The sequence below is a fragment of the Apium graveolens genome, chromosome 7 (assembly GCF_009905375.1).
Source record: "Apium graveolens cultivar Ventura chromosome 7, ASM990537v1, whole genome shotgun sequence".
In the NCBI taxonomy this organism is placed as follows: Eukaryota; Viridiplantae; Streptophyta; class Magnoliopsida; order Apiales; family Apiaceae; genus Apium; species Apium graveolens.
This window is the reverse complement of record NC_133653.1, coordinates 268,272,625-268,295,544: the sequence shown is the minus strand read 5'-3', so window position 1 is coordinate 268,295,544 and position 22,920 is coordinate 268,272,625. Positions and strand designations below refer to the sequence as shown.

At 34.0% G+C, this 22,920-nt stretch overlaps 2 protein-coding genes across 2 annotated transcripts; one reads left to right on the top strand and one right to left on the bottom strand.

Annotated features, from left to right (window-relative positions):
• The first annotated feature begins 15,161 nt into the window (after positions 1-15,161).
• LOC141672497 (NAC domain-containing protein 30) lies at positions 15,162-18,967 on the top strand. The gene is made up of 4 exons (XM_074479115.1): positions 15,162-15,268; positions 16,892-17,075; positions 17,306-17,577; positions 18,300-18,967. Exons 2-4 carry the CDS (start codon positions 16,916-16,918, stop codon positions 18,780-18,782), a joined length of 915 nt encoding a protein of 304 aa, XP_074335216.1. The 5' UTR covers positions 15,162-15,268; positions 16,892-16,915; the 3' UTR covers positions 18,783-18,967.
• A 1,220-nt stretch (positions 18,968-20,187) lies between these two features.
• Positions 20,188-22,229, bottom strand: LOC141670379 (stemmadenine O-acetyltransferase-like). The gene has a single exon (XM_074476195.1). It carries the CDS (start codon positions 22,162-22,164, stop codon positions 20,866-20,868), a length of 1,299 nt encoding a protein of 432 aa, XP_074332296.1. The 5' UTR covers positions 22,165-22,229; the 3' UTR covers positions 20,188-20,865.
• Positions 22,230-22,920: the final 691 nt, after the last annotated feature.

Here is a 22,920-nt window from a genome sequence, read left to right as displayed (position 1 = left end):
TTTATTCATACATGCACAATTAGCAAATAAATTCACTTAATTTATCATGCATATAAAATTAAATACATCAAATATTTCTGGCTTAACATCTAAAACAACATTTAGGACATATCAGGTTTTGATCAAATACATCAGGATTTAATCAAATATAAATTAAAAAGAATTTATTTGTCCCAACTAACCATACCAAGTTCATTTACAAGCTTTGTAAATGTTGCTTCAGGTAATGGCTTTGTGAAGATATCATCCAGCTGCTGATCAGTAGGAACAAAATGAAGCTCTATGGTTCCTTCCATGACATGCTCTCTAATGAAGTGATATCTGATACTGATGTGTTTAGTAAGAGAGTGTTGCACCAGATTTCCTGTCATAGCAATAGCACTTTGATTATCACAATAGATAGAAATTTTTGAAAATGATAATCCATAATCCATTAGCTGATTTCTCATCCACAACAACTGAGCACAACAACTCCCAGCTGCAATATATTCAGCCTCATCAGTTGAAGTGGAAATATTTTCTGCTTCTTGCTGAACCATGAGACTAATCTGCCTCCCAAAAACTGACAGCTTCCTGATGTACTCTTCCTGTTTATTTTGCATCCAGCAAAATCAGCATCTGAATAACCACATAATACAAAATCAGCTTCCCTTGCATACCAAAGTCCAAGTGAAACAGTACCCTTGAGGTATCTGAAAATTCTCTTTACTGCAATTTGATGTGGCTCCCTTGGATTTGCCTGAAATCTTGCACACAAACATGTGGTAAACATAATGTCTGGCCTACTAGCAGTTAGGTATAAAAGAGAACCAATCATACCTCTGTAGCTTGTGACATCAACTGTTGTACCTTCATGAGGATCAAGTTTTGTAGCAGTTGCCATAGGAGTACTTGCAGTTGCATTTTCTTGCATATTAAACCTCTTCAGTAGATTCCTTGTGTACTTGGACTGATTACTATAGATGCCATTATCAGTCTGTTTAATCTGCAAGCCTAGAAAATAGCTCATCTCTCCCACCATACTCATTTGATATCTTGATTACATCAACTTTGAAAACTTATCACACAATATTTGATTAGTTGATCCAAAAATGATATCATCCACATAAATTTGAACTAAAAGTAAATCTTTACCTTTAGTCAGATCAAATAAGGTTTTATCTATTGTACCTCATTTGAATCCACTTTCAAGTAGAAATTGAGCAAGGGTTTCATACCATGCTTTAGATGCTTGCTTCAGTCCATAGAATGCTTTATCAAGTCGGTAAACATAGTCGGGATGTTTAGGATCCACAAATCCTGGTGGTTGTTCAACATAGACTTCCTCTTCAAGTTCTCCAATGAGAAATGCACTCTTGACATCCATCTGGAAGACCTTGAACTTCTTGTGAGCAGCATATGCCAGGACGATTCTGATTACTTCCAGCCTAGCAACAGGAGCAAATGTCTCATCATAGTCAATACCTTCCTGTTGGGAATAACCTTTAGCCACCAATCTTGCCTTGTTTCTGATGATTGTTCCATCAGAATCAGTCTTATTTCTAAAGACCCACTTTGTGCCTACAATTGACATGTTCTTAGGTCTAGGCACCAACTTCCACACTTCATTTCTTTCAAACTCATTCAATTCTTCTTGCATAGACATGACCCAATCTGCATCCTTTAGTGCATCTTCTACTTTCTTTGGCTCTTCTTTTGAAAGTAGATTATGATATAAACATTCATTCTGAGTTGCACTTCTTGTCTTTACACCATCATCAGGATTTCCAATGATCAGATCAGGAGTATGATCTTTAATCCATTCTCTGGCACTGGGAAGTGTCCTTCTGGAGCTAGATGCCCCCCCTGAATTGTATACCTCATCAAATGCATTTGAGGCTTCCCCTGAATCTGTTATGTTATCTCCTGATGATATATTGGGACTTGACTCATATTCATCTGATATTGAATCATCATTGAATTCTGAGAGATTAGATTGAGAAGAACCTTGAGATGATTCTTCAGTGTTAGTACCATCAGCTGACCCTTGCTGTTGCTCCCCCTCAATATGTGCAGGTTCATTAGTACAATGATTATCTTCAGAATCTGAAGGAGTGTTAGGATTTGGATCATCAGGATTTGATAGTTCATTAGAGTTTGATCCAGATTCTAACAAAGCATTTTTATTTGCAAAGATTAGACTTTCATGAGTATCTTCTGCAAAACTAGGAATCTTCTTATCATCAAAAGATACATTGATGGAGATAACTACAGTGTTTGTTCTCATATTGAAAACTCTGTATGCTCTTGATGGTGAGTATCCAACAAAGATTCCTTCATCAGCCTTTGATCCAAACTTTCCAAGCTGATCAGTATGAGTTCTCAAAAGAAAGCACTTACATCCAAATATATGAAGATGTTTGAGACTGGGCTTCTTCTCTTTTAGCATTTGATAAGGAGTAACACCATGTCTGTTTATCAGAGTGAGATTCCGAGTATAACATGCTGTGTTTACTGATTCAGCCCAAAAGTAAGTGGGTAATTTTGCTTCTTCTAGCAGAGTTCTGCCAGCTTCAATCAAAGTTCTGTTCTTCCTCTCAACAACACCATTTTGTTGAGGTGTACTAGGAGCTGAGTATTGTTGTTCTATGCCTTTGTACTTGCAGAATTCCTCCATTTTTGAATTCTTGAATTCAGTGTCATTATCACTTCTCAGAATTTTCACTTTATGAGTAGATCCATTTTCAATTTGCCTTATGTGGTCCAGAAGAATTTCTGGAGTTTCATCCTTCCTGTGTAGAAAATAAACCCAAGTATATCTAGTGAAATCATCAACAATTACGAGTGTGTACCTTTTCTTGTTGATGGACATTATGTTCACTGGTCCAAAAAGGTACAGGTGTAGCATATGATATGGCTCAGAAATAGAGAATTCTGTTTTGCTTTTGAAAGATACTCTTCTTTGTTTAGACTTTTGGCAAGCATCACAAAGACCATCACTTGGGTATAGCATATTTGGTAATCCTCTTAGAAGCTCCTTCTTGGCTAGTTCATTGATTGAATTGAAGTTGAGATGTGAGAGCTTCTTATGCCAGTTCCAACTCTCATCTACTGAAGCCTTAGAGATAAGGCAAGTAGCTTCCTTTTCAAGACTTTTATATAGCCTTGCTTCATATATGTTACCATATCTGTATCCTATCAGGACAATTTTCTTTGACTTATTATGAACAACTTCACAGTGTGAGTCATAAAACACCACATGATAACCTCCGTCAGTGATTTGACTGATGCTCAGAAGATTATGCTTCAGTCCATCCACCAGAGCTACATTCTCTATTGCTACCTTCCCAATTATCAAGTTGCCATATCCTAGCATGTGTCCTACATTTCCATCTCTATAAGATACATCTGGGCCAGCCTTCTTCTCAAATTCTGACAACAGGGATTTATTTCTAGTCATGTATCCTGAACATCCACTATCCAAGACAAGTGTATTTTTCTTGTTACCCTGCAATCAGAAGAATAACTAATTAGAAGGATTTTTAAGGACCCACACTTGTTGGACCCTCTTTTTGGACAACTAAGCCTTTGTGTGTCAGGAGTACTTTTGACAGTTTTTCCTTTGTGAGGATTTATCTTGTCAGAAGCCGATTTAGTAAAACCAACAAAATTAAGCACACAAACAACTTTATTAAATTTAGGCAAAGGTTCATAATTGTTATAATACAACTTGTGATAAGAACTACAAGTATAAATCGAATGCCAGCTACTACCACAATGAAAACAAGTATTTTGTGGTTTATAAAATACTGATCTACCCCTAACATCAGACTCAAGAATAGCAGTTTTCATTTTCTTACTCCTCCTGCAATCAATAGCAAGATGATTAGTATTTCCATAGTTAAAATAAGTTTTTCTAGGAGCACTGGGAACAATCTTATAATTTGAATCTTCGGAAATACCTTGCTTACCATTCATGTTTCTTTTAGGACTATTTATTTGAGGTTTGTCAGTAACCTTAGATATTTTCTTTTTCAATTGTCTTGCTGACAAAAGTCCTATGTTCTTTTCTCTCTTAACAGTCTTAATGGTTTCCTTGCTTTCCTTTCTTTGAGATTTATTACTTACCAGTTTTTCTTGTGATACTGATGTTGAACCCTTTTCAAAGATGGATTTGGGTTCATCAGCTTCTGAAGAGATAAAATTAACAGGAGTTTTAAGGGAAATTTTGTTTTCAGTGTCAACGTCTTTAATTCCATCTTTATAGCCTAGGCATTCTTTCTAGTTTTTCTTTGAGATCATCTCATGAACCTTTTTGTCTAAATCAGTCCAGGCTCTAAGAGTTTTTCTTTTATTTTCTAGATCTTTTTCTAACATACTGTATCTAGCCTCAAGAATCTTTACTGTATGTTTAGCTCTCTCACATTCTTTCTTCAAATCTATCTGATTTATTAAGTCAGACTCTAACTGTTCATTCCTAGATTTCAAGATCTCAATTTCAGCTATAAGTCTATCATTTTCTAGAGTCTTATTCTTAAAATTACCATGCAGAGATTTAAGAATAGATTTTAACTCAAATATATTTTCAGTATCAAACGAGAAGAAATAAGTTGGTACCTTAGACTCAGAAGAAGTAGGATCACCAAGACTAGCCATCAGTGCATAGCATGTGTCTTCATTTTCAGAATCAGAGGAGTCCATCCAATTCTTGCTTGATGTGATTAGGGCTTTGTTCTTCCCTTTATCATGCTTTATTTTTTTGCACTCTGAGGCAAAGTGACCAGGTTCATCACAGTTGTAGCACTTGATCTTTGTCATGTCTACCTTTCCAACTTTAGAGCCCTTTCCATCTTTTCTCCCAGTTGACTTCCTTTCACCTTCAGTAAACTTCTTCCTAAAGCTTCTGTTGTTCTTAGACTTCCTGAATTGCATCCTCCTGAAGCCCTTAACCAGCAATGCAGCCATTTGCATGACATCAGAATTTGTCATGTTCTCATCAGTTTCAGAATTAGTATCATCATCAGGATTTAATGGTGAATCATCAGTATATGATTCTGGCAAATTGTTCTTCTTTCTTACAACTCCAACAGACTTTTCTTTTGAAGCTTTATCATTTACTTTCAAGGCAACAAATTTCCCTTTGTTACTTTTCCTCTCTCTCCTTTGCTGAACTTCCAAATCATGAGTTCTCAGTATGTCATAGACTTCATCCAGAGTAATTATTTCCAAATCATACTGATATCGTATGATTGAAGTCGGAGTCTCCCATTCTTCACTCAAGGCTCTCAGAAACTTGCTGTTTGAATCCTCTCGATTATACACCTTTCCCACCAAAGACAGATTATTGAGCAGGGTCAGAAATCTGTCATAGATGTCAGTGAGACTTTCATCAGGCTTGGTCTCAAAGTATTCATATTCTTGAATCACAACAACCCTTCTGTTCTTCTTGATGGCCATGGTTCCTTGACATTGAGTTTCAAGAGCATCCCAGATCTCTTTGGCTTTCTTGTAGGCTATAACCCTGTTTGACATCACAGAATCAAGACTGTTATGCAAAATTTTTCTTACCTTTGCATCTTTTAGCACAACTACTTTCTCTTCTGGTGTCCACTCACTCTTCCCCTTTAGCTGATAGTGTTTAGCAACAGTAGGAGTTGCAGGCACCCGTTTTGTTGGCATGTATGGTCCATCATTAATCACGTCGAGATAATCTGGATCTGTAGCTTCGAGGTGCATGAGCATCTTCACCTTCCATGTTGGATATTCAGTCTTTTTCAGAATGGGAATTTTAATGCTTTCACACTTGTTCAGACACATGTTTAGATCGTTTCTGATTATAAATTTATCAGTGAGCTCTGATACCAATTATTGCCCGGTAAGGATATAATTGTTTAAGGGGGGTTGGATACAATTGTATAAATGTTTTGAACAAGTAATAAAATATAACAGCTTTTTATATTTCTGATAAAAACTGTTACAAAATCCTCTCAAGAAATACTGATATTCTTGAGAGCTGCTAGGTCGAATGATACTCGAGATCGATACACTAAGTGATGACCTAAACTGTGTTTATATACTACACAGCTACAACAAATCAATCTAAGATATGCATTATCAAAAGCTAACTGAAACTAATACATATCTTCAATTGAATAGATAAAGTCCTATAACTCAAACGTAAAAGATATCTGCTCCACATTACAAGGAACAGAACGAATCCTCTAAGCAGACTTTCTTCAAATACTGATGACATCCAAATGCTGATGATGTGTCAAATCCTGACGATACATCAGATACTGATGACACCCGAATAGCCAGATCCTGAGCTTCTTCTGATGATTGAGAATTCAATATATAACAATAAAGAAGGCTAATGGAAAATGGAGAATGTGCGTGGATTTCACCGACCTGAATGACGCATGCGCAAAGGACTGTTTCCCATTACCAAGGATAGACACATTGATAGATGCTACTGCTGGTCATGAGATGCTGAGCTTCATAGATGGATTCAGTGGATACAATCAGATCAAGATGCATAAGGATGACATTCCAAAGGTATCATTCATTACTAACTTTGGTATTTTTTGTTATCTTGTTATGGCGTTTGGTCTCAAGAATGCAGGAGCCACCTATCAAAGGTTGGTAAATAAGATTTTCAAGGATCTTATTGGCAAGACTATGGAAGTTTATGTTGATGACATGTTAGTCAAGAGTCTAGAAACTCACTGGAAGAGTTGCAGCTCTAGGACGATTCATCTCAAAATCCGGAGACAAGTGCTTGTCATTCTTTAAATCCTTGAAGAAGGTTAAAGATTTCGTATGGACCGAGGAAAGCAAGGGAGCGTTTGAGGGATTAAAGAAGTATATGGCTCAAGCTCCGTTGTTGGCCAAGCCAGCTCTGAATGAGGTTTTGTACCTATATTTGGCTGTTTCAGAGAATGTCTTGAGCGCTGTATTGGTTAAGAAGGAACTTAAAATCCAAAAACCACCGTACATCCTCCAGTGTAACAGTCATCTCCCTATGTCTCGTGAAGAAAATGTTGGTTTCCGGTCTCCAACGCTCTACCAAAGCGGATATCAACCGAGTGTCACTAGCCAAGACAACAGCAGGGTCTGCAAATATCCCAAACCCGAGCATGTGTAACAATTCCCGCTATGGTCTCCTTAACTTCCAATCGTGCAATGACTTGTTCCCAGAATAGCTCTGCAACTCCTCTCTCCCTGCACCGTCCCAAACATCCTCACTAATGTGATACCGATTATCCCAAATAACATTATGTGCGTTCAGACCCGACAACATATTCCCGAAATCATCAAAATTATCTATACCTGAAAATATTGTTAACAGAATTCATCAATCACCACGCGTTGAACAATATTCTTCGATTTAAAATACCAAATTTAAACACCACGTATATACAATAAAAACAATGACCACGTACACAATCACCACGTATACAATAAAAACAAAAAATAATTTGAATTAAATAATGATAATAACTTCAAATTTAAATACCATCAAAGGACCAAAAATAACGAATTACATAATAACAATTATTTCTAATTATATACAACCAAATCAACAATACATTTGAATTAAAATTTGAAATTTGAAATAATATCCATTTTCTCGATTTAATTAATTATAAATTCAAAAATCTCCTATTCTCGATTTAATTAATTACAAAATTTAAAATTAATTTCCATTTTCAATTATATAATTCGATTTAAATAATTAAAAATTCAATTTATATAATTAAAAATTCGACCCTAAATTAGTCATGCAAAATTCAGCCCTAAATTAGTCATGTTTGAAATTAAATAACCCTAATTTGCAATTTCGAATTAAATAACCCTAATTTCAAATTAAGTAAAAAAAATTGAATTTATTTTTCAATGATTTCCAAATAATTACCTAAAAATTCCAATTAAATAACCCTAATTTGCAACTAACAATACTTGAAGCAAACTATAACAATAGTTGAAGCAAACTATCATTAAAATTGATAAGGATTGAAGCAAACAATATCAATAAAATCATATCAAAAACATAAAATTAATGATTGAAATTGATAAGAAGAAGGGATCGAATATATACCCGTAATTAGGAAGAAGAGGATCAAGTGTTTGCTGTATTTGTGTGTTTAAATCGAGTGTTTGTGTGTCTCCTCCCTCTCTGCAAAATTCCCCTCTTTGTCGTGTTCTGTGTTTGAGTGTGTTTACTTCGCTTTTTGTTGTGGTTTACTAGGTAACTGATACTAAAAAACGGTTCCAACCGCGTATAATTTTCGCGATCCGTCCTGGCCAACCGCGGACAATTCATCTCAGCTCTTCATTCTTATCCAACGGCTGAAAAACTGTTTGTTATAAAAACGGTGTTTGTTGTAGACGGAGCCCCAGGATTATTCATTTGAGGAATGGCTGTAATTCTATTGCTTGTTCACACAGTCTCTATTTATGTCCCCTTATATAAATATTTAGTCACAAAAGAATATAAAATGAGAAAACGATTTTATAAAGTAGAACATATGCATAACAAACAATAAAAACAAATGGAAGCTTTGCTTGGTTCTTTTTGTCTTTCTATATTCAATATGAAACTTGCAGGTGACAGTTCTGTTTGATCCAGGTTCATAAAATATTATTCAATGGAACAGCAAGAGACAAATTGATGATGATAGAATAAATTTATTAAACAATTTCTAGTCATTAAAATATACAGTTAGTAATCATCAAAACGTCTCTCTCACATCCAACACCTTGTACCACTCTGTCTCTCTCTCATCCTCTTCTGTAGCAGAATAGAGGGACTCCCTCGTTCAATTTTAATTCTACTTTTTTTAACTATCACTTTCGATTCTATATATTTCAAGAATATTAAAATTTTAAAATATTAAAATTAACTGATGTTTAATTACACGACTTTCTTTCTGTACATCCATTATTTTATCCATTTTTTTTATTTTTCTCTCCTAAATTACATTTTTTCTTAACTTCCGTACCACACCCCATATTAAACTATAATAACCGAAATGAGAAATAATTTGATATGCCTTTTTTTGGTTAGTTTGATTATCTTTAATCATGACCATTAGGTTTTTTAATTAAATAATCGTTAAATCCAAATCCCAAAAGAATATACACAATTCAAGTTTCCAATTAGATTTCTGACAATATAACAAATATTTATATTATTATTTATACATTAGTTAGGTTCTCTGCAGGTTTGAATCCCACAGAAAAATAAACATTTATATTATTATTTATAAATATAATAATAAAGGTATTAATTCAAATCACATTAATAATATACAATTTAATATTAACCAATATATAAATTTATAACAATTATAAATAATATAAAATCTAAATCTATAAAAATATTAATGAACACCTGTGCCGTGTTGAAACTTGTAATATATATGTTGTGAGTTTATCCAAATTTTAATGATAAAATTCCGAATTTATAAAAACATTCGAATCCTATTAGATGTATATGTATCCCCCAAAGTATAAGTCAGAATGTTTAAATTATTAATATATGTTAGTGCTATAAAAATTTCTGTCTCACAGATTTAAAACGAGAATCGATGTGAATATCCCTATGTCACAATGCTTAAATTTTGGATTTCACCATTTTATGTGTTAGCGAATATTTTTCACTAATAAATAATTTGTTAAAAATAGATGGGCCCGCATTCTAAATGTATTGGTTCAAATTTTAATAAACATAGAGGGAGTGACATATTATCAAGACCAAAGTACTGTACCAAATTGAAGACAAGATTATAATGGAGGATGTGGAGAGACAAATCAACTAATCAAATCGTTTATTATCAACCCTAATTAATTACTCATATATTAAGATAAGCACCCTATCTAGAAGCAATAGCTAGGTTATATGTAGGAAATGATGAAGTGGCTGAAAATGAAGGTTTAGGAGAGTTAAGTATGTGGGGATGGCAGCACTGCACAACCCCACAAACCGCCCCAAAAAACCCCACTTGCTTAATTTACACTATGCTTCTTTCTCACCCCTTTAACAAGCATGCACACATATATTTTATATTATAAAGTGTTACAAATCGGAATTATTCGGTTCAGGTATCGATTTGTGATTTATCGGATAATTTTTTAAAATTAAATGAATAATTGGTAATTTATTAAAAATTGGTCAAATCGAACAAATATTTTTGACCGTTAAAGCGATTTTTGAAAAATTGACCGATTTATATAACAGAGATTATAATTGCAACTCCAACAACTTAGCTATTTGGAGTCTTAAAGTCAAATATAAGGAATATGGAGAAAAAAACTACTCCAACAGTATCTTAGTGATTCCTTAAACAGTCTTTCTAATGTGTGCCCAATGGCACACATTAATCACTAACTCCAATAAAAATGAGCTATTTTTATTGGTGGAATTGATGTGAATAAGATCATATATTTAACAAGGCCCCAATAAGATCATATATTTAACACATTAATTGCCTTTAATGTCCACAATAAATTGTGAGAATGTTGGGGGTGGCTGGGAATCGAACCTTAGTTCTCCCGCCAGCCTAAGGTCTGATACCATGTTGAGTAACCAGCTCATCTAAAACCTTAAGGTGTTAGAGGAAGGCCCCAATAAGATCATATATGTTAGCCATTTAACATTAACATTTATTATTCAATCACCAATAAGAAGAGCCCATTTATACGAGAGTCAGTGACTATTGTCTGCCGTTGGACACACCATAGAAAATCCTTTCCTTAAATCACTAAGATCCACTAATATCTTCTTCCAATTACTTATTTTTAGCTAATCTCTCTCCTCTTCTAACTTTTATTTTATAATATATATTTGAAAAAAACACTTTCTTTTTCTTCAGTTTATGTAATAATGTTATTTTTTAATGATTAAATATTGTATAAGAAATGAATATAGAGAATATTGTTGGAATTGGTAATAGCTATTGATGTCTTAAGTTATCAAGATATAATATTTTATATTAAATTTAGGTAATGAAATAAAAAGCTCTCGGACATGTTCTTAACAACACAAACTTGAGTGTCTCTGTGTGGTACAACAAGTAGTTGAATACATATACTACCACAGTACACTTTGAGACCATGCTCATAAAATTTGGAATGATTTGTTGTTTCTGTGCTGTTCTTTGCCAATGATAAGCTTGTTAAATGGATGTTGGTTTCACATTACTACTCTTTTGTTCTGCAACAAGAAGATGATTTTTAACTAGCTAGCATGGTATGGCATGATTTTTGTGATTATGTCCAATATAATTTGCAGTGCATGTGTTTGAATATATATCATTTGCATGCAAGAAACTACACTGCTGTCTAGCATTCCTCGGTTCCTAATTAGCTATCCAGTCCTAGACTTTCCATGGTCAAACTGAACATGAAAATTTTATCTATTATAAAATTATAAATATTTTAAAAAATTGTATCATTGAAAATTGCATGTATTATAGTTTAACATGTAATTTTTACTTTTTTTAATAAAATTAGAAATTTTTTAATCAAAATTAATCAATGAGAATTTTATGTGACAACTAATTAGAGCATATACTAGTTAAGCCTCCGTTTGAGATTGTTGTTGAAAATTGTGCTGTGAGAAAAGTGCTGATGAAAAAAGTACTTTCTGGAAAATTAGTCGACTGTTTGGATTTTTTTTTGAATTTATGCATATTTTGAGATATAATATATAAAAGTAATATTTTTGAGAAGTTTTGATGGTAAAACTGATAGCTATTTCGTGCGAAGGCTGAAAACAGTTTTTTTTTCAAAAACATGGAAACATATTTTTGTTAACAACACTTTTAAACCAAAAACGTTTTTTCACCAAATGAAGTCTTAAATTTGAAATATAAGTAATTTGACATAAATATCACTCCAAAGACTCCAAGAGATTATCAATTGTTTCCTTAAAAATTTGACATACTGCTCATCTTCCTCATTCTATCTCATCTCTTTTTCATTTTTATGAATAAACTAGTCATTTTTCTCCATTTTAATCCTTTATTTTTTAAATTCTGTTTGTCTTCCCTTTAATGTACTAAGAGTCTCTTGCATATGCCGTTAGTGATGGAAGGAGTAAATAACTGTATAGGTAATAAACTCCTGATTCATATTGCCCTTGCTTTATACAATTAAACTGATCACCTAGCTTGAAATTATCTAACACATGCATTTGTAATTAATTAAAGTGAGCATAATCACTTGATTAACTTTGCCCTACTAACTGCAGTCTTGATTGTTGATATGACTAACAGGATTTGTTCATTGACTATTTATGACCAGCAGGTTTAAATAATCTTAAAACGTAAAAAGAAGCAAAGTCGGTAGATTACATGAGATTTTCTTGATTGTATGAGATTTGTAACTAAGAATAATTGTGGTCTCATTCATGATTTTTTAGTACACTACATGTGTTTATGTTTATCATTTTTTTTTATTTTCATACACATATTTTTGACCAATTTCGAATAAAATGAGAAACCTTTCAAAATATATTTTTTTAAAATAATTGACACGAATATTGAAAAAAAAACTATATAGAATAAAGTTTATTGTCAAAAAAATCGGATTCGGATCCGGATATTATCCGTATCGGATCCGGATTCGGATATTATTCTTTAAATATTTCCGGATCCTAATTTCCGAATTCGGATCCGGATCCGGATACGGATTTTCGGATTCGGATCCGAATCCGGATATAGGCAGATCCATATCCGAATTATCCGTTTACGGATTCGAATCCGGATATAGGCAGATCCGTATCCGAATTATCCGTTCTACTGGCCTAAAATAAACGATACAGAGGAGCGCTCTCTCTTCAAATAAAATAATGGGCGGGCCCCAGATTTAAAGCCAAGAGCCCAGAGGTACTTCATGTACATTCCTGTCCCACATAATAATCTATATGTTGAGCAAAACGTAACAGCAAACATTTTTATCCCCTTTCCACTCGGATGTAATAGAATGTTCTAACCAAAAATTGATATAAAATGTTTCTTCTTCCTTTGTTTGGCAGTGTGACAAGAAAAAGAGAAATTTGAAAAAGGTTTCTTTGTGCTGTAGTTAATTAATTAGTCGATGTTCTTTGGATTACAGTTAATTTTACGGGTTCGCTAGATTTTTAAACTCGGTTGTTAAAATTTTGGGAGACTTCATTAGAAATTGAAGGTTCCAATCCTATGTTTAAAAGCTTTTTAGAGGTGTAACTCGGGTCGGGTCGGGTCGCGTTCGCTCTGAGTTGAATCACGTAACTGAGAGTGAATAAATGACAAATAAATTTGAGTTTGAGTATTTTTAATAAATCGAACCGCTTGTTGAATTTTAAGAAATTCAAATCTACGATCAAACTCAATTCGTGTAGTTATAACAAGCCTAGTTGAAGTTAATCACAAGCTAATCAAACCCAATTTAAACGAGTCAAGCCGAGTTCGAGTTAAGTGAGTGTATAACTTCAAGCCAGGTTAATCAAGTTCTGTGCATACTTGTCTCGACTGGTTTAACTAATCAAATTTAAATTTATTTTTGAATTATAATTGCATACGAGCTCGAGTCAAGTCAAATTTAAATTAATGAGCTCAAATCAACTCGAATTACAGATCTATAAATATTTCCGTTGAATCAAGAAAATGTCATAGTGTACACACAATTAAAAGATTATGTCAAAAAGTTATTTTTCATTTTTAAATATTTTTGCAGTCCTTTTGAATTATCGTAATTTTAAAAAATTAAGCACTTGCTTTAAGGAAAAAAATATACAAAAGTGTACATTTTTAAGGAGAAATTTCAAACATGAATAGACTAAATATTAATCATAAACATCATACATCGATAATAATAAAACTATTTGAGATCTTAATAAATAGATACAATTCAATAAATAATGTGTATCAAATCGTTAATTTTTTTAGACGAACTTTGGTTGGACGTACTTTGATAGGGTATCGGATCCGGTGTGCATTCGATCATGAATTTGAACGTTATAAAATCATAAGAACCAGGGGTATTTAACACTGATAATTATGATAATTATGTCAATAAACTAGTGTAGACACTTGTCTCATCTTGTTAAAGTTGAAACATCAAAACATATACAGGCAATAACCGGCCAAGCAAACAAGGATAAAGACAGATGAGTAAACTGCATATTCAATCTTTGTTAATTTGAAGATGTAGAAATGATTAGTTCCCGGTGATTTAGATATGTCATCCACACCAGACGAGACACTTGGTTAGTGGACTCTCTTAGTTTTAGAAGCCAAATGCACGAAACTGACAGTAAATAAGAGCTGGGATCAGAGTTCCATGAATAGACAACTTGCATAGCTCGCGGGACTTGGCATTTTTTTTGCCAAATGCAACTTATAAATGTTACAGATTTCGGAAATCGGAACTATTCGACTGAGGTACCGATTTACGATTTATCGGATAATTTTTAAAAAATCGGATGATTAATCGGCAATTTATCGGAAATCGGTCAAATCAAACAAATATTTTTGACCGATTTTTAAGCGATTTATCGGCAATTTTTAAAAAATCGGCCGATTTCTATAACAGAGCTTATAACAAATAAATATTTGTTCTAAAATATTCTTGAAATAATGAAGGAGTAAAAACGAAAGATGACAAACTCTTGATCACATGAGTTATTGAACCGTGCTCAATTTGTCTCTGTCATTGTATCATAAACTAGGTTTAGTAATTGACTTGCTATTGTATAATAAACGTGCGATGGATTTAACTAGACCCAACTTTAGCTCTAATTTTCATATCTTAAAGAAAAGTGGTTACGAGAGAGACTGGTATGAAAATCAAAAATAAAATAAAAAATAAAAAATATAAATAACATAAATTAAATTAATATTTCTAATTAATTTATATATTCGAGATTATTTATTTACCGATATATATATACATATAACCCCCATTATACATATAACCCCCATTTAGAGTGAAATGATTATATACAGTGGATTATAAAAAAAAGGTAAAATACAAAATCTTGGAACATAAAATAACGGTGGATTTAGGAGGTTGGGGGTGGCGTGAAAATTAGTGCCACGCCGTCCAAATATGTGTTACCCCACGCGCAAACCATCTAAATCTATCTCATTCTTTTTCTTCAAATATAAATACAAACATAACCTAGCAGTTCTCACAATATAACCATTTTTCTCACAATCACAACACAACTACTTGTACACTTCTCTCTCTGCAAGGCTCGTCAAACCCGTTTCGGTTTCGATTTCGGTTTCGGTTTCGGTGTCAGGTTAGTTTTTCTATTGCATGATCCATTTATGTATGATTTAACTGGTTTAATTTCCTGGTGATTAGTGAGGAGGATTTGGGTTATAAGTGTCTCAAATCTATAAATATTTTCAAACCCTTTTCTTTTTTGTGTATTTGTAATTATGAAGTGAAAAATTACTTGCATTTGCATGACTTTACAATAGGATCTTGGTTGAAAAAACTATTTCAAATTCTGAAAAATGCAATTATTTTCCTGATTATTATAGCTTAAAATAAGTTGATAGATAATAGTTCATGGCATCCAAGTTTGAAAATATATAAACACCATTTTTTGTGTAGATAAATGTTATTTTCGGAGCTAGTTTTTAAATCTAAATTATTTCTGATATAGATTTTTTTTTCGCAAATAATATTTTCTTTACCTTAATCGATATCTCAACAGATCAGTTGCAATTTAGTTCCGTTTTTTGATTTATGATTTTTACAAATATGTAATGCATGATGATTACAATAATTTCTGTGGTAATCTTAAAAATATTTTCAGTCTTTGCTAAAGCATTTTTCAAAGAAGTGTTTGTTAATGTACAATTACACTGACAATTTGAATAAAGAATTATATTTATGTATTGAGACTGAAGTGGGTGTGAGACCTTCACTTTCATCATCATCATCTAACAAAGAGTGGAGTTTACTAAAAGAAAAGATAACATGCTTTCTACGCTTACATATATATACTATACTAATATTTATATATATATATATATTAGTAAGATACTAATAAATTTCTAGTAATTTTTTGCTATCTAGCTAGTTGTGTTTTTAATGTATTTTCAATTTTCCAAAACACAGATACAGCTTCATAATCCTCTTATATTTTGTTTGGTAAGATCTCATTAGTTAACACACAAACACACGTATGGTCAAAAGGTTAAAAACACATTCATGCAGCTAGTGTTCTAGCTATTTCTATGGTCCCTGACTAATTTGGACTATAATCATAGCGTTTCTGACGAATGGTTAAGAATCAATGGCAATTCTACATGTCACTGCAGAACATTGAAAGTATTTTTCATATATTTATACGTAGAAGATCTTTAGAACCAAACGATTGTTTTTTTTATAACTAATTTGGCTTATATATGCTTTACAATTGAGTATTTGTCCTAACATATCTCGGGGGTGAACGATAATCGAATCTGGGACGATAATAGATAATCACTTTAACCCCTTGAGCTATCTCATCGTGCTCAGAACCAAACGATTGTTAATATATAGCGATATCATGTAACTATAAAAATTGGATCCTTGCATTTACGTCAAAAATTCTACATTACATGTATTGCGGTCTGGTATACTACAACAATGACTTGTTTCTTATCGAACCCCTATATATATATATAAATATATGCATTCATAAATTGGTCATAATGATGATCTAGGAAGCTTCTTCCATTGACAAGGTTTAGTGCTGATTTGTTTGCATTTTTTTCCTTCAATGTTATGTTTGAACATGCTTTGAAGTCAAAAGAAATGTGAAAGGAATGATGCATTTAGGATTGTAATTAGCTAGTTCATCACTAAAATACTTTTACTTATTTTATTTTCTAGTTTATGTAATTTTGGTTATGTTTCAATTTCGCAGAAGAGGATCGTTTACATATCGTCGATGGAAGCCGAGTCATGTGTTCCTCCTGGTTTTCGGTTTCATCCAACTGAGGAAGAACTTGTAGGCTACTACCTCAGGCGAAAAATTAACTCTTTAAAAATTGATCTAGATGTTATTGTCGAAATCGATCTTTACAGGATTGAACCATGGGACATTCAAGGTATTTTTAGATTTTTCAATCAATCATATATTTTATCTTAAATACCAGACATACATATACTTTTGAGTTTAATTCTCGATCCTCAACTCTGATACTATATTAAGTTATCCGTTCTCCTAAATCTCAACGTGTTAGGAGTTGTGAAATATATAGCTTGATGCAATTGATATCATGATTTATATGGAGTTTTATTTTATCTGAAATCACTCAAGATGTAAGTGTTGATGCAGGAAAATGCAAACTGGGATATGAAGAACAAAATGAGTGGTATTTTTTCAGTCACAAGGATAGGAAGTATCCAACAGGAAGAAGAACAAATAGAGCAACTTCTGCAGGGTTTTGGAAGGCAACAGGAAGAGATAAAGCTGTACTCTCAAAAGAAAGCATCATAGGCATGCGAAAAACCCTAGTTTTCTACAAAGGCCGTGCGCCTACCGGGATCAAAACTGACTGGATCATGCACGAGTATCGTCTCCAATCTTCGGAACACGGACCTCCACAGGCAAGTTTTTTTGACGCAATCAGTCATCTACTTGGTGTTTAACCCAAAAAGTACTTGTGTTATTCTGTCCATTAAAATAGTCTTCTATGAAAACGACACCACCATCTCCAGAAAGCTTCTTTATAATGTTGAAGATGTGAATAAGAAACTAAACATTCTATTTGCCTTTTGCGGCGCATGTGAAAGAACTTAAATAAATAACAAATTTTACTTAAGGGTGTCAAAACAGGCCGAGGATTCAGAAATTTTCTCTTAGGGGGAACACCGAGTACGTTTTGGGGAGACACTCTCTTATTTCTAGTTTTCTGGGAACACTCTTAAATTTTCATTAATTGTAACCGTAACAAAATGTTATGTTTTGTTTTAAGGTCCCAACCTAGATCCGCCCCGTGTCTAAGAAAAAATGTGAACTAGCAATTGTTAGCTATGTTACTCGGACTCAGCTCGAAGTGTCCGACATGGATACGTGTCCAGGTATCGGACTCGGCAATATTTTGAAAAATATACATGTTTTTGGCTTAAAATAAGTGTCCAAGTCCGAGTGTCGAGTGTCCGACACGGGTACTTGGAAGTAAAATGAATAGTCCGAGTAACATAGATCGTTAGTAATAGAAATAACATTAGTCATGGTAGTTTATAACATGCAAGTTAATTGCAATAAACAGTACTAACAAATTTGTATATAGACTTTACTAACTATTCTAGTACCTATAAATCTGCAGGAAGAAGGATGGGTCGTCTGTCGAGCATTTAAAAAACCGACTCCAAACCAGAGGCATCAAGAGAATGAACACTGGAACAATGGTCAGTATTTTCGGAACTACAACAGTTGTCAAGATATGCTAAATCCAATGCATGCAGCCCTGCTTAACCAAAGCACAAACTATAATTACCAAGTACCAGTCCACAATAATTTAGACCAGAAGGAGTTCATTAACCAGACTCATCGTTTTGATCACGAGCTTACTGATCTTCCACACCTCGATAGTCCAAGTACAGTTTCAACAAGTCTTGATCCTGATCAAGATATGATAAGTAATCATGTTAGCAATTACAATGACATGATCAATGTGCACGATTTTTACATGCCGAAAGTGATTGATCAACCAGATGCATTGTTTTCCTTCCCGGATATGCCACTGATTCCATGTGACGAGGAGTTAGAGTCTCAGAATCAGTTCCTCGGATGTTTTCCTGATCTGTAACCAGGTAATGCGCAGTTCTAGTAATTGACTATCAATTCTCTGTTAGAGGCTTGGTTGCTTTGTATCTAGATTGATTAATTGTGTAGTAGATAAAAATTTCAGAACTAAGTTGTAATTTTTATGCATCAATTATTTGTTTATGAAATTAAAGTTGTTTATTAAAACAACAAAGAAGAACTTATATTGCAAAACAGTATACCTATGTGTATATAATTTTGTACATAATTTTTTTTCAGGTATCGATAATTGTATTATCATGTACTGTATCTTCAAGAAGAACATATTTTAGCGTGAGAACAATGTTGTTCTGCAGTAGAACAATGCTGTTCTGCAGTAGAACTGTTCTCACGTATAAATTGTTCTTATCAGAATCACATCCTAGTTACATGTCTGTAAAGTTTTATCAAGTTCTGGAATAAATCAAATCAAGGAGCTGCAATGTGATTGATATCCCGAACTGATGTAATGTGTAGCCTCAGGATAAACATAAAAGAACTCGACTTTTTACTAAAAAATTTGTTAGATGCACGTTTATTAGCAAATCAAGTTCAATCATTAATACTGTAACAGAATATACAAGCTGATACCGGTAAAGGTAGGATGGTATACTGAATTCAGCAACAAAGAATCACAGTCCTTGTGACCGAGTAGGTACTACATTCACAAGCATGTATCTGTGTTTACGAGTACTTTATATGTTGCAAGTCGCTAGCTGCAAAAATTTACGACCAGTTACCAGTAAACACTTGTCACTGCAAAAAACAAAACGTAATTATGCACATGAAATTTAAGTATCTGTCGCTTATGACCCCTGTTTCTTTTACTGTTCTGGACCTGCCATCCATCAAGGCGCCTCTTTGTTGATAAGCTAATCAACAGTTGTTTTTCATGAGCACCAGCTGAAGTAAAAGGGTCCCTATGGCTAGCTCAGATGAAAGAAGCTTCCAAAGCCAGCAGTAATGTCTCATGTGAAGCTCAAGAAATGAAGCTTTTTGTGTTTTTCCTCATTGCCTTCCTTCTCCTGCAGGTATGCTGATTAACACCCATTCATTTATTCGATGATTGATGATTAATTCGATACACATCCCCACTCCAAGACTCCGTGACAGGTTTTGCATTTTCATTACAAGGTTTCTGCTGAAGCACTTCCAATTAGCGATAAATTTTCTCCTGCGCTACTGAGTTTCAATCATCGTCTTCCTAATTGAATATTTATGTTGCATTCCTATGATTAAAAAGCTCGATTTTGAGCAGAATTTCCTCTTGTTAATAAATTTATGACATTATCTTGTTCATGACAAGTTGAATCGTTCTAAAACAATAGTGATCTATATATCCTCGATGAAAGCATGAAGTACAAGTTAATCTGAGAACTTCACATCTGAAGATGTGATTTTTGGTGCAGCCAATACAAAATCTGTCAATGTAAACACCATTAATACTAGCGGCCTGTTCACGTGCCATTCTATTTGCTGGTTCAAAGCCTCTGGCTTAATATCAAGCATAGAACTATGTTTGATCTCCATCATTGCTCTGTAGTAGATACTTCTCGGGTAGAGTGTTCAAATCTCTACATTTAGGCGCGGAAATTTCCCCTTATAGGAAGGCCTTGTATTTTTTTTTTGGGTTCATTTTTTTCTAATTGAATACACACGCCAAGAGTCTCCGACAAGGGGTACATGAGCTCAACCACTGCACCAACACTTCGTTGGCTAAGGAAGGCCTTGCAGAGTTGTAGACATTTAACACTTCATACTATGACCACTCTATATCAACGAGTTCAACCACTGTATCAACACTTCTTCGCCTAAGGAAGGCTATGTAGAGTTGTAGACATTTAACACTTCATACTATGACAACTCATTACAATTATTTTACATCAACAACGTTTATTTTATTTAAACCACTAATTACATGCTTAATCTTTTTTGTTTCACACAACATACAAGACAATTTATTTGTTACACCTTACATAACCTTCAATTTTAAGAAGAAACTGCAAATCACCACTCAAGCACTCCAATATATCCAACTTAAAAGAGAATTAGGATCCAGTTATCGATCACTCGAGTGTTCAATGTAATCAGACAGTTGGGGAAACAAACGACAGGAGCTCCTGGTCAGCTTCAAATTTAGCCATCTCATCGGTCTTCAAGTTAATCCATGCCTCAATTCCATCACCTTCTTTGTTGTCGAAGAAAGTAACCACATTACTAAACGTGAGTCGAGCAGATCCGACCCATGCTGGATTTCCCCACCCGAAATCCACATCATACACACCAAACCTGGTTAAACTAGTGAAAGCCATAGTAACCATTTCTCCTAAATCAAATTTTTCATACATCTGTTTCAGATACAACAAATGATCCTCACCCTTCCTCAGCTGCTCCACATAGTTTGTGTCAACGCTCCGTATTGCTTCCCTCGCCTTCTCAATCAAATCCCCATAATCATCTTTTTCCTCATCCTGCATGGATGGCATTAACACGGCCAAACGAAACAGATTGCCAAAATAATGCTTTGACAGTGGCGGATCAAACCTCGAACGTATATTCACCGGTAACAACATTATATTTATGTTTCCGAGATCCCCTGAATCTTTTCCTGTAGCAGCCATGTAACGGTTCCACATGAAGGCTGATAAGGCTTCAACCCGTGTTGGTTTTGCCCGATCCTCCGTACCCTTATTTTTGTTATCTTCAGCACATTTAATTTTTAACACTAGTATGTTGGACGCGTCAAACTGGAATCTCTTGCAAACTATGTTTTCTGTCATAATGCCTGTGCGATCGTCAAATCCAGAAATATCTCGTGGTGGAAATAATGTTGACAAGTCCAAAACCGGAGATGGTACGTTCTGCTCCCCGCGAGCAATAGCAGCCCAACTATTCATAAAGTTTACGAATGACAAGGCATCAGCAAGCTTGTGGAAGATCACTGCACCGATAGCAATTCCTCCACATTTAAAGAAATTGACCTGAACCGCAAAGTTGAGGTCCACATTAGCATCATCCAGTTCCAGTGGAAGCAACTTGGTGAGTTCATTAGGTATCGGATCACGAATAATATCTTTTAAGTCGCAGTTCACCCGGGCTTCGACATATTGTGCACCTTCGTCGTTGCAGTCAACATAACCATTCTCAACAAATCGCCCAGCTAATGGATAAAATTTAGCCAATGCCTCGGAAATAGATTTTTTGAGATGGTCGGATTTCAGGTCGTGTCTGGTTTGATCACCTGCGGTGTAGTAGAAGATTAGTGGTACGAAAACTCTAGGGGCAACTTGATCAAGAAACGAAAGGGTGTATTTTTTGAGGTGTTCGGGTGTGGGAACAGATGGTTTTATGTTTTGTTTAGAGAGAACTTCAACTTCAAGAGCCATTTTTGCTGTTGTTTGTACTCTGCAGATATGATGTTTTTAACCCTGTACAACCAGAAGTTATATAGAATTTTATTCCCAAAGTTACAACTACTTATGTCATAACAAACATCTGTTAACACTCTCAGTAGATCATATACATGCTTATATTTAAAGTGGAATGAGATCATACTTGTCAAGGTTTTGACCATGAAGAACTTGTACGACAATTAAAAAGGCTTAGATCATACTTGTAATTTTTCGAAAGGGTTAATCTTAAATATCGCAAATGCACAAGAGATGCTTTCAAGGCTGTTCACGAACGGAGCCGAGTTTTGACCGAATAGAGCCGAACTTTTTTTTTTTCCAGACGAATCGAGCGGAGCTTTCTTATCGAACAAAAATTGAGTCCGAGTTCGAGCTCGTTAACTAATGAGCCGAACACGAGTTTGTTCGCGAATATAAACGAGCCGAGCCGAGCCGAGCCAGAAAAAAAATCAGGTCAACCGCTATTTGTCTGTCAATAACTTATCAAATAAAATTTTATTTTTTTTGAAACTTTGGTTATATCAATAAAATATATATATCTTGACATCTGCGATTCGATCGATGAAAAATATTTTTAAAAAATTCGAAACACCAATACTAAATTAAAAGTGTTTAGGATATATTATAATTTTTTCGAATTTTAATGAGCGAGCTCGAGCCAAACAACCCAAAACTCGGCTCGAACTCGTTTTGCTTAACGAATACATTGATTTTCTGTTCGAACTCGAGTTC